Source organism: Gigantopelta aegis, chromosome 4 (assembly GCF_016097555.1).
Source record: "Gigantopelta aegis isolate Gae_Host chromosome 4, Gae_host_genome, whole genome shotgun sequence".
In the NCBI taxonomy this organism is placed as follows: domain Eukaryota; kingdom Metazoa; phylum Mollusca; class Gastropoda; order Neomphalida; family Peltospiridae; genus Gigantopelta; species Gigantopelta aegis.
This window is the reverse complement of record NC_054702.1, coordinates 66,086,224-66,100,420: the sequence shown is the minus strand read 5'-3', so window position 1 is coordinate 66,100,420 and position 14,197 is coordinate 66,086,224. Positions and strand designations below refer to the sequence as shown.

Sequence of the window (14,197 nt, the reverse complement as noted above, 5' to 3'; positions counted from 1 at the left end):
CATTCTGCAGCATGTTTTCACTATATAAAAATTAGAATGTGTTCTGGGAAAAAACCCAAATAGATTATTACAGTACATGCATTGCTCACGTTGCCTTTCCATGCAGTACAATTATTTTTTTTATCAGTAAAAGATCAAAATAAATTTAGATCAAAGTGTTACAGAGAACTTTAAAACATGTTTTTAATGCATTTTGTAAAAAAAAAAATGCAACCACATGAATCTGCACATCAAATAAGCCTCAATATTTTCATGAGCGTTAAACATCCGAATCTACATGGATTCGCATGAAAGAATTCAGAATTTTATGGAATTTAATAAATAATCAATGCACAAAATGTTATTACATGTATAATAATAATGAAAACAAAATTAGTCTGGTTCTTGAGCTACAATCTAAATTGGCTTTAAAAGCATTTTGTTCATTTGTAACTGTGTAGTAGTTAAAACTTCATCAAGACCACGCTAGATTAAAGTGTAGCGATGGTTGACTGTTTTTATGAATCAGAGTCATCCCGAAGAGAAACAAAGGAGAAAATGGATGCTAAATTTTGTTTTCTTAAATTAATATTACATCAAGCATTTTCAAAATGGTTCATTGACATTTTGTTCTAAACATTGGTTTATTAAATAGATCTGCTCTTTCTTTTCAACAGTGGAAATATACTATTGTAATATTCATACCAACAATGTCAGTGAGCAAAATCCCAAAGTACACTAGTGTGTAGTTTATAAATGAAGACACACCATCTTCTATGGTTTAGTGATTAAGCCATCAGACTGGCTGTTAGGTATCTGTGCCGTCCTATATTGTTTTAATGGATGACTGAAAAGGTATAAGGCCATTACATTTGATTCTCTCTCACTAACAACTAACCATTGGTTAACCCAAGGGATCTTTTATGTGCACCATCCCACAGACAGGATATCTCATACCATGGTCATTGATATACAAGTCAGTGTACTGACTGGAACAAAAATTCGCCCAATGGGTCCACCAGCGGGGATCGATCCTAGATCAAGTGATCGCTTAGCCACTGGTCTCCTGCTGTTTAGCCAGTTTGTCAAACTGCCTTGGATCCATTTTTAAAGTTCTATAATATGCTTTCCTAGAAATATATACTTTTTCTTTGCCTTGGAGCGATGGATACATAAATAATCCAAAATGTAACTTCAGTATAATGATACTGAAAGAAAAGAGAATTGGGCACAGTGTATGTTAGTTACTTTTGAATTAATTTTCAGTTCTTTTTACAGATGATTTAATTCCATATGTTAATTTATTTCATATATGTAGGATGCATCAAGTTACAGAATAATTTTACTTGGTAGACCCCAAACACTTAAGTTATTTTCAGTTTTAAACCAGTTTTCCACCAGTATACATGTATTAAAGGCCATGCTATGTGTTTTCCTGTCTAGAAAAAAGTACCCGTTTGAAACATCAGTTGTTATTCAGAAAGAATAGATTCTGTGCATCGTAAATATGCATAGATGTGTAACACACACACAAACACACACACACACACACACACACACACACACACACACACACACACACACACACACACACACACACACACACACACACACACACACACACACACACACACACACAGTGTGAGTCATATCATTTCTATTTGTACAATACAGTTTTCATAATTGTGTTAGCACTATGCACATCTTTACATTGATGCTGAAAGGCATTTGTGACATGTATTGATAAAATGTACATTACTCCGTGGTTGTTTCCATGTATGCAAGCCACAACAGACATGGATCACTGTTGCTTGAATGGGGCTCTAAACTGTATGCATGTTGATGTTCTGCGTCAATCAATACATGAACAAATGTCTATGATGATTCATTTTGTAATGATTCTGTTGGGCCCTGTGTAGTTTATTTTACAGCTTGCTACTTTCTCTTAGGGCTGGGCATGAAAAATTAATCATAATCCCTGTCCATGACTGTATTATAACTAGGGAATTATTTTGTGGCCTGCACCATCAGGCATTGTATTGGTTTGCCATTTGTCTATTCTAATGTGGTTCAAAGAGGCAGACTCATTAAAGGCACAAACCAATAAGTTGCTCACGCAAAGCACCTACTATCTGTGTGTAAATCTTACAATGGAATTAGTGCGAGGACGTACACACTGCATACAAGTTTCCATTTTTGATGCCGCGTACTGCTATGGGTTTATAAATGTATAGTTTCCTTTGACGTCTGGTGTGGATCTTTGCATGCTGGATTCATTGGCTTGCAATTACCAGTCTTAAAGCGACCTAAGCACATGCATTGTTGCTACACACAGCGATTGATTGGCATCCTGTGGGTATGTAGTGTTTAGCACACACTGCCTGTTGACATCTGAGCTCTGTTATGTGGTGGATCGCTCAAGTTTACCTGGGATTTAAAGACATTTCATTTCCACTTGGTAACTGACTGGAGCTGTGAGCCAGCTTAGGAACCTCACTGCAGATTCCATATTCCGATCGTTCGTTTTTGGCTTTTCTTTGCAGTCACTTGTGAAGGCAACAATATCTTTGTTGTTAAGTGCTGTTTTTATATGTGTTTTGAAGTTGCATTCCTTGAAAGTCTGGTATATTGTGGATATAATTCCAAGTGCTTAATTTTTCAACCATTTCTGCCAGTAGGATATACTTTGTGGAGTCTAACGGTGTTTACTAAACATCGTTGGAAATTGCCCTTCGCCAAGTAAATGAGCAATGTACAAGTTGAGAATGGTGTGGGTCCGGCGGGTATTGACATGGAAGGTGTGGACCCCGAGGCAAGAGAGCTCATGGTTCAGATTGAAGACAACGTAAATGAAGTAATGCTTTTTTTCATATTCTATTTTTCTATCTCGTAGTTTTTCAGTTAACATGATATGTAAATGTTTTACCATACAATGCATGTACCTGGTATAAAAGGGTTATAAGTCGTATTTAATAAAATGGAGTGATTTTTTTCAAATATAGGTATTAAAATGACACAATACATTCAATATGTTTTGTAATGTTTTATTGAATTTCTTTTGAATTTAATATTTAATGACAAATTTATTGGCTAACATATAGCATTACATTTGTAAAATTTGACTTCACATGTATATATGTATATATCCCTATTGAAACTTCTTTTACCCAAGGGAAGTGTGTGTGAAAAATTTGATTTATTTTCAAGTCCATACATTAAACTTCATGTTTTTAAATGTTGATCTTGACTAAATTACAGAATGCCCTTAATATTAGTAGACCTTTTGCTGTGTAATGGTGCTGGAAGTTGATCTGCACACACATATATATTCTTTCTTAGAATCTTAACAGGATGAATCAAATGCCATGTATGTGCTGTCCTGTCTGAGAAAGTGTAGCAGGTTTCCACAGTCTGTCAGAATTACCAAATGTTTGACATCCAATAGCTGATGATTAATAAATCAATGTGCTCTAGTGTTGTCATTAATCAAAACAAACTAAGCTTAATGGAATGCATGTAGGTCATGGCTTTGGGGAAGATCTTAATTTCATAGCAGAATTAAAACATAATTTTTTTTTTTGTGTCTTGCATAAACAATGGATGTTGCTTGTATTCTTGCAAATTCCACTTAACATTTGTGATTAAAACCCCCAAACATTTATAGCTTTAATTTGAAATAAATTATAAACATCATACTTACATTAGGTAACTATATTCTTGATAAGCTAAACAATTTTAAATTATGACCTGTGTAAAAAGAAAATGGTACATATATATTGAGAAGGTACTCAATAGTGTAGCACTATATGTGATTCCTGCATCCAGAACTATTTTAAAAGTAAGCCATGTATCAAAATGAAAATTCCACCATCATTACACAATATAATAAACTGCTTTTCTGCAAAATATCAGTGTTCTGCTTTAATTACCTTCCCCCAGCTATTAATCTTCAAAAATGGGATTTTTAAAAATCATTTGATACATGCACATATGAATGGACGCACACAGTTAAAACTGTCTAAATTCTTTATTGTTTTGGCAGTTGAGAAGCTAACTTGTTTGGTGTTTCATTTGTCTTGTGACTAGTTGCAAATCAAATAAAAAGTATCCCGAACAAAACTCAATTAGATGACTTTGAAAATCGATAACAGTTGGGAGCACAGTGTTTTCACATAATGACTGGAAATTCGTTACTTTTTTGTTAGCCTGGTTTTCTTAAACATAAATATGGATGTTCTTTCATTTAATTGATTTTTACAAGTCCTTTGATACATGTACTTTAATGTTGGACAAATTAATAAAATAAAGTAAGCTTTGCTCTTGTTGGTTTAAATATCAACGTTTCATTTGGAGATGCTGATACACAATGATTATTGGTAAATCATCTTTTTTTTTCTTCTTTTTTCAAATTGAAGAAGGAAAAACCCATTAATATATTTTATTATTTATATGCATTTCAGTTTTAATTATTGTTTATTTTAATATATCATCTTGTCAAGCTTGCTGTTTGAATTAGCTTTTTAATTTTGTTTAGTGGATGTGACCTTTATTTTTATTGATCTGTGATCCACTCTATTCCCAAATGCCCTGTTGTTTTTTCTGACATTTTTATTGATTGCTAATGAATTTTCATTTGTCATCATTGAACACCTTAATCACTAAAGAAACAGTATAATGCTAATTATTCATTTGTTTACATTTGGATATTTATTATTGATACCATCTTGTGTGTCCCAAGCTTATTCACAGCTTGAAACTTCCACATTTCTGCTTGCTTTCTACACACTGCATGGATTGAAAGTGGAAGGAAATCATTTTGTATGCGATCCACTTGTCAGAGTGGTGCTTGTCAATTGTGGTTGAAAGGAATCGTTAGCTTGGCGATCTACGAGTATATACCAACATAGTTATTGATTATGTTGGTGTTACCCTTCTTTGTGTCCTGGTGTTGATTTGGATCTATATGAATAGTGTATTCTATAATAAATGAGAAAAGTTTCTCTCCTCTCATTGGTAAATGAATATCCCAGGACCATCATGGGTCTGCCACACATTGATTAACGCCAGGACCGTTTTCCCCTGGGCATTTGTTTGGCACTACTTTATGCAAAGTCCCAAGATAACATCTGTTAAGGGATGTGGTGACTGTACATTATATCACAATAGCTGAAACCTACACAGAAAAACTGAGTGCTTGTCCCAACATGTATACAGTTACATGAACATGAATGTGTTCAGTTGTTTAAGTATTATTTTTTTAAATGTTGATTAGCAACAGTTGCTATAGATTTTATAACGTTTTAGCAAGTACTTTGAAAAAACATTAAAAATTGGAAACTTGCAAAGTGAATCATGAGAACTGACCGAAATGTTCTCAGTCTACAAATCTGTGTTGACTTCTAATTGACCTTCTTGCATTAAAAAGTATGACTGAGATTACAAAAAGAATGTACACAATACAATTTGAATATGCACTCAGGTACTTGTTTTCTGGTAGACACTGAGACAGCCCACTATTGTGTTTTTAATGCACACTGAAGTATAACATTTTGTTTTGTAGTTTTAATGTAAAAAAATAATAAAAATAAATAATCTTCTCTTTATTCAGTTATAAAAATTACGAAGCAATTTATAGCGATATATGAAAATAGACAAGTAAGTAGTAACTATTTCAAATACGGTACTGGTTGGAAAGTTGCCAAATCAGATGTCATGCTATTTAGTACTGACTTGGTCATTGGTTAGTTAATGCGTAATCATCTAGTAACATGGAACACTGTGTGGGATTTTCTCATTAATAAAATATGAAAAATATTTCCCTTGTTACAACTGTACTATGAGGTAATAAAGACAGTTGTTGTATTTGACACATTGTGTTTTCTCATCTACATCCTTCCTGCTGTTGTTCTTAATCTGCAAAGAACTGGGTGGGGTTTTTTACGTTATGTTAACTTTACTTTAATTTCCCAACATGTGGTTAGGAATATGCAGTGAAATTATTTTAACTTTAAATAATCACAAACTTGATTCCTGGGGCAGTCCATTTTGATTTTAAATTATGGTTGTTCATAAGCATAAGCATCTTGTGACACACTTGTCTATATGTCAAAATAGTTTAATTTTTTTTTATAGTTACTTGTAGAACTTAAAAAAACAACCCCCCCAAAAACAATCCCAAAAATAGATCTTACACATGATATTCAGTGTTTAAGATATCATTTGCCCAAATTGCCAAATGCAAATTATAATCAAATAGCTAATTTGAAAATCAAATTAAACTAAAGAATCATAATAATTGTGTGTTATTTTGTTTGTCTAACAATTGGATATTGTATGTTTAATGTTTGCTCTATCAAATGGTGCAGATGGAGATTTTAAACATTAAGATATATGTAATACCATGTATATTATCCATGAGTTTTCAAAGCTAAACCATTTACAGGAATGTTTATTATTGAATTGTAAGCTCCAGATAAAAAAAAAGAAAGCATTGTTTGGTTGGGGTTTTTCTTCCAAGGTCAGTGAGGATAATTAAGCCGTAAAAAGATATAGTAGTCTAATGCTTAAGGCTGCTGAGTATTTTGAGATTAAAGTTGATGATTATAGTTAGAAAAACATTTTGTTTATTGTAAACAGCATTTTGGTGAATTTTATTTTTAAATATTTAGCCAAAGTAATGTTTCTTTAATAACCAATTAATATTGTAAAATACCAGTAGCAATACAAGTTCATTCTACATATAAGGAGCATTATACATCAAATAAAAAAATGAGCTATAAAAATAATAACCTGTCCATAGATATTGGTCACAAGTAATTGTTCTTCCGTGAGTAACACCAGCCAAATGATGCCAAATATGCATGTATGCATGTGGATGCTTCCGTCTTCTACTGATTATAACACTGTCATTGCTAGATGTTACAGTCAGTCTGTGAAACCATCACTGTGCTAAATTAATGACGTGACTTGTACTGGTTTTGCATCCCATTTGAAGCAATGGGGGATTTTTTATTCCAGTATCGGCTCTAACCCAGATTGAAGAAGCAGTGTGTTTTGTTTAACGACACTACTAGAGCACATTGATTAATCAATCATTGGCTAATAGATGTCAATCATTTGGTAATTCTGACTTATAGTCATCAGAGGAAACCTGCTACATTTTTTTTAATGCAGCAAGGGATCTTTTACGTGCACTTTCCCACAGACAGGAAAGCACATACCACGGTCTTTGACCACCAACCCAGAAGAGTGGACCACTTGGCTCAATGGGGAGGTGTAAGGCCTCATACACTGAGTTCACCCACTTCACGGGTGAGATTATGTGTGTGTCCCAATGGTATGATCCCACATGGGAGATGATTATATGACAGGCACTGCAGGTTCCACGTAACCCGGGTTCGGCTGATATCGACCTAGCTAAGCTGACGGCAAGCGTGGATCACAGCAAAGTGGAAATACTCTGGCTTCACAATTCATCTCATCATCAATAAGTTTGTGATGTCATAACAAACAAAAAAAAGTCTTTGTCTCTTTGTTATGTTTGTGGCGTCTTTAAAGAAAGAGAGAAGAAATTAATGACTAAATAGTCAAATATCAAACCCCTAACATACATGTATATATATCAACTGTTTAATTTGCATCTTGAAAGTGCAGACATTTATGTATTTTGATGATCAAAAGAATTTGCTATATTTTCTGAACACATCTTAATAAAAGAGTTTTGTTTCTTAAATTATAGAATCAGCTTTGAAGTAAACCAAGTTTTCATTATTATATTTATGATATGAATCTGAAATTATTATTGTTACTTTGTGTGTGTGTGTGTGTGTGTGTGTGTTGCAATGGGTATCTTATTATTATCATTATATCCAGATTGTTTAATCAAGCTTGCTTTTGAAAAAACCCAGATGTAAAAAAAAATAGCAGTCCTTAAAATGACAAGAGGGTAATCACACTTAAAATTATTATGTATTTTCACATGCACTTGTATAGTGAAATAACATATTGTTCATAACATTCAGGGGTCATAAATCATAAAACAAATAAAATGAAAAACAAAACTTCACAACACTTGGACAGTCACGGGCAATTCAAAAGTATCGGCACTGACAACTTGACTGACACCCGATATAAATATTTATATACCGTAACGCTGCCATCCACACAGCGTCTACCGTCCCCAAACTAGCTGGTTCCTACCAATTCTCGCTACAAAATATTTCCTATTCACCCTAAAAACCTCGTTGATGCATCCCAATACTGCTTACCGAGTGTGAATTTTTTAGACACCATCTGGCAAGCTTCAGTCTAATTAATAATGAAATATTTCTTAAATGTTGTCATTAACTTACTTCAAAACGAGTTCTGTATTTTGTAAAACATGTTTTTCATGTTTTACGTTCTTTGTATTTTCATGAATTAAATTATATTTTTGTTAAATGGGTTAGTAATATCGTCAATATAAAATCTGTATTTGGTGGCGAAATAATCCAGAAAGGGACAAACTAGTACTAAGTAGGGTCGATTTGACAGGAGACAAAATGTTTGGTATCACTGAAAATGCAGATCAGGCCTGGCACTCGTGATCGTCACGTGTACACTGTTTTACCAAGCATTCCCGCGCTTTCTCACTCTAAGGAGCCGTTCAACAATTAAGCAATTCCTGCAGTCTTTTGCGTCATTGGAATTTTAGCATTATTGAATAGTGGGGGTTGTTTGTTAAGAATTATGTATCCTTTTAAAAACAAAGTAAAAATTATATTCATAAAACTTTTATGAAATGTGGGCAACCAAGAGATGATGTTGGGCAACCAAACTTCAACTACTTTCACATTTGTGCACCCCTGACATTGTATACAATAATCTTATTATAAATATTAAAAGTAGACAAGGAAGTTAAGTCGATATTATAATTGTAGATCTGTAAATTGGCAAAGCTTAATAATACAAATTTAAGTTTATAAAAGAATGCAAGGTGTTATTTTTATTGGTGTCACTGTATATGTAGAATGGATTCAGTAAATAATTACAATTTACAAGATGTTAAATTTTCTTTTATAAGTTCAGTTGGTTCTAAGTAGGGGCATGGTGTGTGACAATTTTAATTAACAGGGTGCACAGGTGCAGTCAAGCTTTTGCCTTTGGAAAAATAAATCTGTTGAATCTGGTTTCATTATGTATGAAAATTAAAAAAATTAAATGCCAATTCAATTACTTAGTTGAATTTCATTTTCATAATACAACAGACTAATCTTGTGCATAGGATCAAAATAAATTTGAATAGGTTTAAGAAGTGAGAAAAGAATGTATAAGTATAGTTTGTAGGTTTTTTTTGTGTATGTTTAAGCTGAATGATATCTAATGTATGGTATTGCATGCATATATTAAATGGATCCGTTACAGTTTATGCACCTTGTGGGAGAGACAACATTGAATAAGTCCAGTGTTTGTGCAATAAATTAGTATAGCATTACAAGCAAATTTACTGTTATTCCATTTTACTGTTATTCAAATTTGAAGGTCAAACCCCAAGATAGTTTTATGTTGGACACATGTTGTGTTGGGTCTAAAGAACGATGTCAAATTTTGGAGTTTACCAAGGTGGAAAATAAACCGTTATTGTATTCATTAGTGTTTCAAACTTTGATCGTTTATTTAAGCACCATGTATACAGTTTGAGCGGTGTTAAAATTTTTATATACTATAAACCAGGAAAATAATGTGTCTGGCCACTAAAAAATGCACTAAATAAACCATTTCCTTCCTTCCTCTAATGGGGATTGATCTTATGACCTAGTTGGCCATAGGAGTGTGTTCTGACCAGTGGGCTCCAGGTACATTTTGCTCTTTGGTTACTGTTAGTAACATCAACCAGTGGTATGGTGAACATGTTGTACACTAATGTTTCTGAGTAGCACAACACATTTCTTATGGTTGCTTACAAGATGTGCATGTCAACTTGTATAACCTTATCCATCCGCTAGTGTGGGTGGAATGTACCATTAAAGTGACAGTTTGTAACTGAAGATTTTTTTTTTATTATTGTATTAATAAAATCAATACATACACTGTCATGTGTGTGTGCCCTGAGAGGACTTATTATAATTAGAAATGGAATCAATTCTCATTCTTTCCCCACATGACTGTCATAACCATCATTTTCCCAAGGACTTTCACTTGCAATGAAATTACTTTTAAGAGAGAATGGTATACTGTTACATGTTACGGTTGAGGCAATCTTATTTCTGATTAATCAGCCTTTGAGTCTGGAAGATCCCTTGACATATATGTAACTTAATTAGTTTAATCAAACCAGTGTTCCTTTGAAGAAGAAGAAGAAAAAAACTTACCTAATTTGTTACGGATGTTAAATGTATATTGTTGGTAATTTATTCTGAAAGATCAGTCTCTTGCTAGCATTTATTTAAAATTTAAGTACATGATGCCTGGAATATCTTCAGTGTTTGAACCTTTGTTGAATGTAGACACGTAAATTCATATATCTTACCAATGTCTAATTATTTTAAAAGGCTTAGTATGAACAGCATGGATTGATATGCTTAGTAATGATGTGCATTATTACCAGTATACCAGTAGGGTTCTATCTATTTTGCATCCCGTCCACAACGGTGATATAAACATCTATGAAATAATGGTTACATGATTTTTGTTTTCAGTGTTTCTTACATGCATGTGAAATAGAAAATTTCTACCATAAATACTAAATACAAATATCAATGGTATCAAGTCTCGTCCACAACAAAATAAATACCATTGAATCACCCATTTTTATTATCTAAATTTAAAGTGTTTTTTTTGTTTTTTGTGAAAACGACACTAAATTTCCCAGTCATTGCAATGAGTGTCATGTCAAATATCACAAATAAAACAATGAATATATTGTTTTCAAAATTATTACCATACACTCTACATTTACCAATATATTCACTAAGTTCCAGAATAGTTATTTAAAAAAAAAGAAGATTTGGTTAATAAAACTAATAGAGTACTTCACACTTAATTTAACTCTAGCAGTTTTTTTGTAAAAGAATTTAAATACATTTCCATGTCATTCTATTCACATCTGAGTGTGCCTCTAAGTGTGTCTTTTTTTATGGAAGCCGTAGAGAGGTTTTTGGAGCCAGTATTGGGGTGAACTATAAAGTGCAATCCTCCTACAGATGTGGTTGGAACCATATATGATTATGGTCAAGATAGCTTTCATTTGTAGGCATAGCATCCAACAGTGAGTCATGCTGCATACTCTCTTAATTAACTACCCTAATTTCTTTTGAAATCACTCTTTTGCAGAGATATGGTATTAAATATGCAAATAGCAAATTCATAATTGTCATGTATGTTACGGTATGCATTGAAAATTTTACATTTTTTGGTGTATTACTGGTGCTTGGATAACACATTTTGTCATGTTTGTCGGGTGTGGAGAACTCAACTTTTTGAGGACGAAATACCTTTAATTTTTTTAATTATTAATCACATTTGATAACTATATGATAAGTAGTCTTCAAGGGAAACCCATTACATTTCCATATGCAACAATTGTTCTTTTATATGTAATCCCCCCCCCCCCCCCCCCCCCCCCCCCCCCCCCAACAGGACAACTTACCATATGGCATTTGATAAATCAGTCTAATTTCAAGAAAAGTCCATTGTCATTTGAAAACACCAAATCTTAGTTTTGATTGGTTCTGTGGACTGCTGTCATTAGACAAAAAGGAATGGTTAAAGATTACTAAAATGAAGTTCAATACACTACGTTTTGAGGTTAAAATAATAAAACTTGAAATCATGTATTTGTTTTATAGAAGTCTTTTATTGCATTTGGGGAATTTTAAATATGTAATATGGATATTTTAGGATTCTATCTCATAATCTTGGGTTTCCAGTCCAAAATCTGGGATTCATGTAAGCATGGAATCGTGCTAAATTCAAGCCGCTTTGTTAAAATATATTTGACTGTTGTGAATAATATATTACAATATGTATCATAATTCTTAATATAGAATACCCATATCTCAGTGTATTGTAATACAAATATTTTCATAATACTCATCCATAATGTTTAAGATCTCATTTTCAAATGCAACAATGTATGTTACACACAGTCTTAATGATGATGTTTCGTTTTTGTTTCTTTGGAAATTTTTTTTTATGGGAAGAGGAGTTGTTGGTAGTTAAGAATACTTGTAAGTTGTTAAAACAAAAATCAAAGTACATAGTAGTTAATATACATAAATAACTGATCATGCAATAGCAAATGGCCTTGTTCAACTTAAAGTGCCAGCACAACAACTGCAAAATTTAATGCATTTAGTATAACTATTTTCAGATGTATATTTGTCCATGTTTTGGTAACAGTAAGAACAGATACTATGGAAGGATTTAACTCATACATGTAGTTGCATGTGTTGGTTTTTTTGCTGCCATTGCTTATTGATTTTTACTGAGAAATGTAGACTGCACCTAAAGTGGTATTCACAAACACATTTATAATTAAACTGAGTCAATTACTGGTAGAACATTTCTCATGGTTGTACTGATTATATGTGTCAAGATGCAAATGGTGAAGTGCATATACATGTAGCTGCATTATCGATAAAGCAGTAATGGGTTTTTCGTTAGACACATGAACAGACTGTAATTTTTTATTATTATACCAATTTTAAAAAAAGGTAACTTATTGTTAATTATTAATTAAAAAAAAAAATTTAAGCACATGTCTTGAAATAGTCAAAGTTTACATATTTTAAATCTATTTTTTTTACATGTCCATATATGAAACTAGAATAAAATGTAAGCACATGTCTTAATAATATAATAAAAATGTACATATTTTAATTTTTTTTTTTTTTTTTACTTGTTCATATGTGAAATTAAGTGATACATATTTGTGCTTTACTTACTTGTAACAAGTATTATTGGTGTCACTATAATATCATTTATGGAAATTTTACTACATGTATGCAGGGCTAGCTCTGGCACTCGCCAAATACGAATTTAAAAAATAATTGGAAAATTTAATTTTTATTTGGTGAAATAATTTTATGAAATAATTGATATTTTGATAGAAAATAAATGGGTTTCTACAGTTTCTAAAATATGATTGATAATTTGGTAAAATTTTCGGCAGACCCAGAGCTGGCCCTGTGTATGTCCCTGGGCTGTTAATACTCAGTCCATTGCTTAGAAATCAATTTGATACATTTAGAGAATTGTTATTCCATTATGGTCTATCAAATGAAGAGATGTAACTGAAAAGAACAGTCTCAATCACTGCTTTTCAAAATTGGAATGGCAGTTAATAATTTTGTTTCCATAAAATAAAATTATACGTGTTTTATATTTGTGTTGAAGCCAAAGCAAGAATTAATGTACTATTATAATATGATCATGGAGCACAGTTTGTAGGTAAGACCAGGAGCCTGGTACTTGCATAAATAATTTCGGACTCCCAACTTTTATGTAGCATTCATATCCATTGGTCTCCTAAAATTGTATGTACCGTAGCATTCATGTCGATTGATCTCCTAAAATTTGATTCAGGATAATATATTGATGGAAATAAATAAATGAACACATAAATAGTAAATGCTCATCAGTAGTATCGGGAAAAAAGAAAAAGAAATGTTTATTTAACGACACACTTAACATTTTATTTATGGTTATATGGTCAGACATATGGTTAAGGATCACACAGATATAGAGAGAGGAAACCTGCTGTCACCACTTCATGGGCTACTCTTTTCGATTAGCAACAAGGGATCTTTTATGTGCACCATCCCATAGACAGTAGTACCACGGCCTTTGATATACCAGTCATGGTGCACTGCCTGGAATGAGAAATAGCCCAATGGACCCACCGATGAGGATCGATCCCATACCGACCGCGCATTCAGCGAGCGCCTTACCAATGGGCTACGTCCCACCACCCCTAGTATCAGGAAGTGAACCGTGTTAGTAGCAGGCAGTTACATACTTGTAGAACTGACATTTAATCCCACTTCACTGCTTTGTATTTTATACAGACATAACTACCAGTATTACAGAATTAAATTTGGTCTTGCCGTATGTTCTCATAATTCTTTTCAATCAGTGTATGTAGTTTCTCTTTTTTTCTTCTTTTTTTTCTTTTCTTTTCTTTTCTTTTTTTTTTGAATGTCCTGCATTTTACGAACTGATGGAGAAAGAACAGTAATAC

General features: G+C 32.7%; 1 protein-coding gene across 4 annotated transcripts in view; it reads left to right on the top strand.

Annotated features, from left to right (window-relative positions):
- The window catches only part of LOC121370954 (synaptosomal-associated protein 25-like), an 80,340-nt gene that overhangs the window by 24,968 nt on the left and 41,175 nt on the right, over positions 1-14,197 (top strand). For 2 of the 4 annotated variants that reach the window (XM_041496506.1, XM_041496507.1), the window contains exon 2: positions 2,655-2,833. The exons of the other annotated variants lie outside the window; for them this stretch is intronic. In XM_041496506.1, the coding sequence (XP_041352440.1) occupies positions 2,723-2,833 (111 nt within the window). In that variant the 5' untranslated portion in view covers positions 2,655-2,722. The remainder of the gene's footprint in view (positions 1-2,654; positions 2,834-14,197) is intronic. 4 annotated transcript variants of the gene reach the window in all.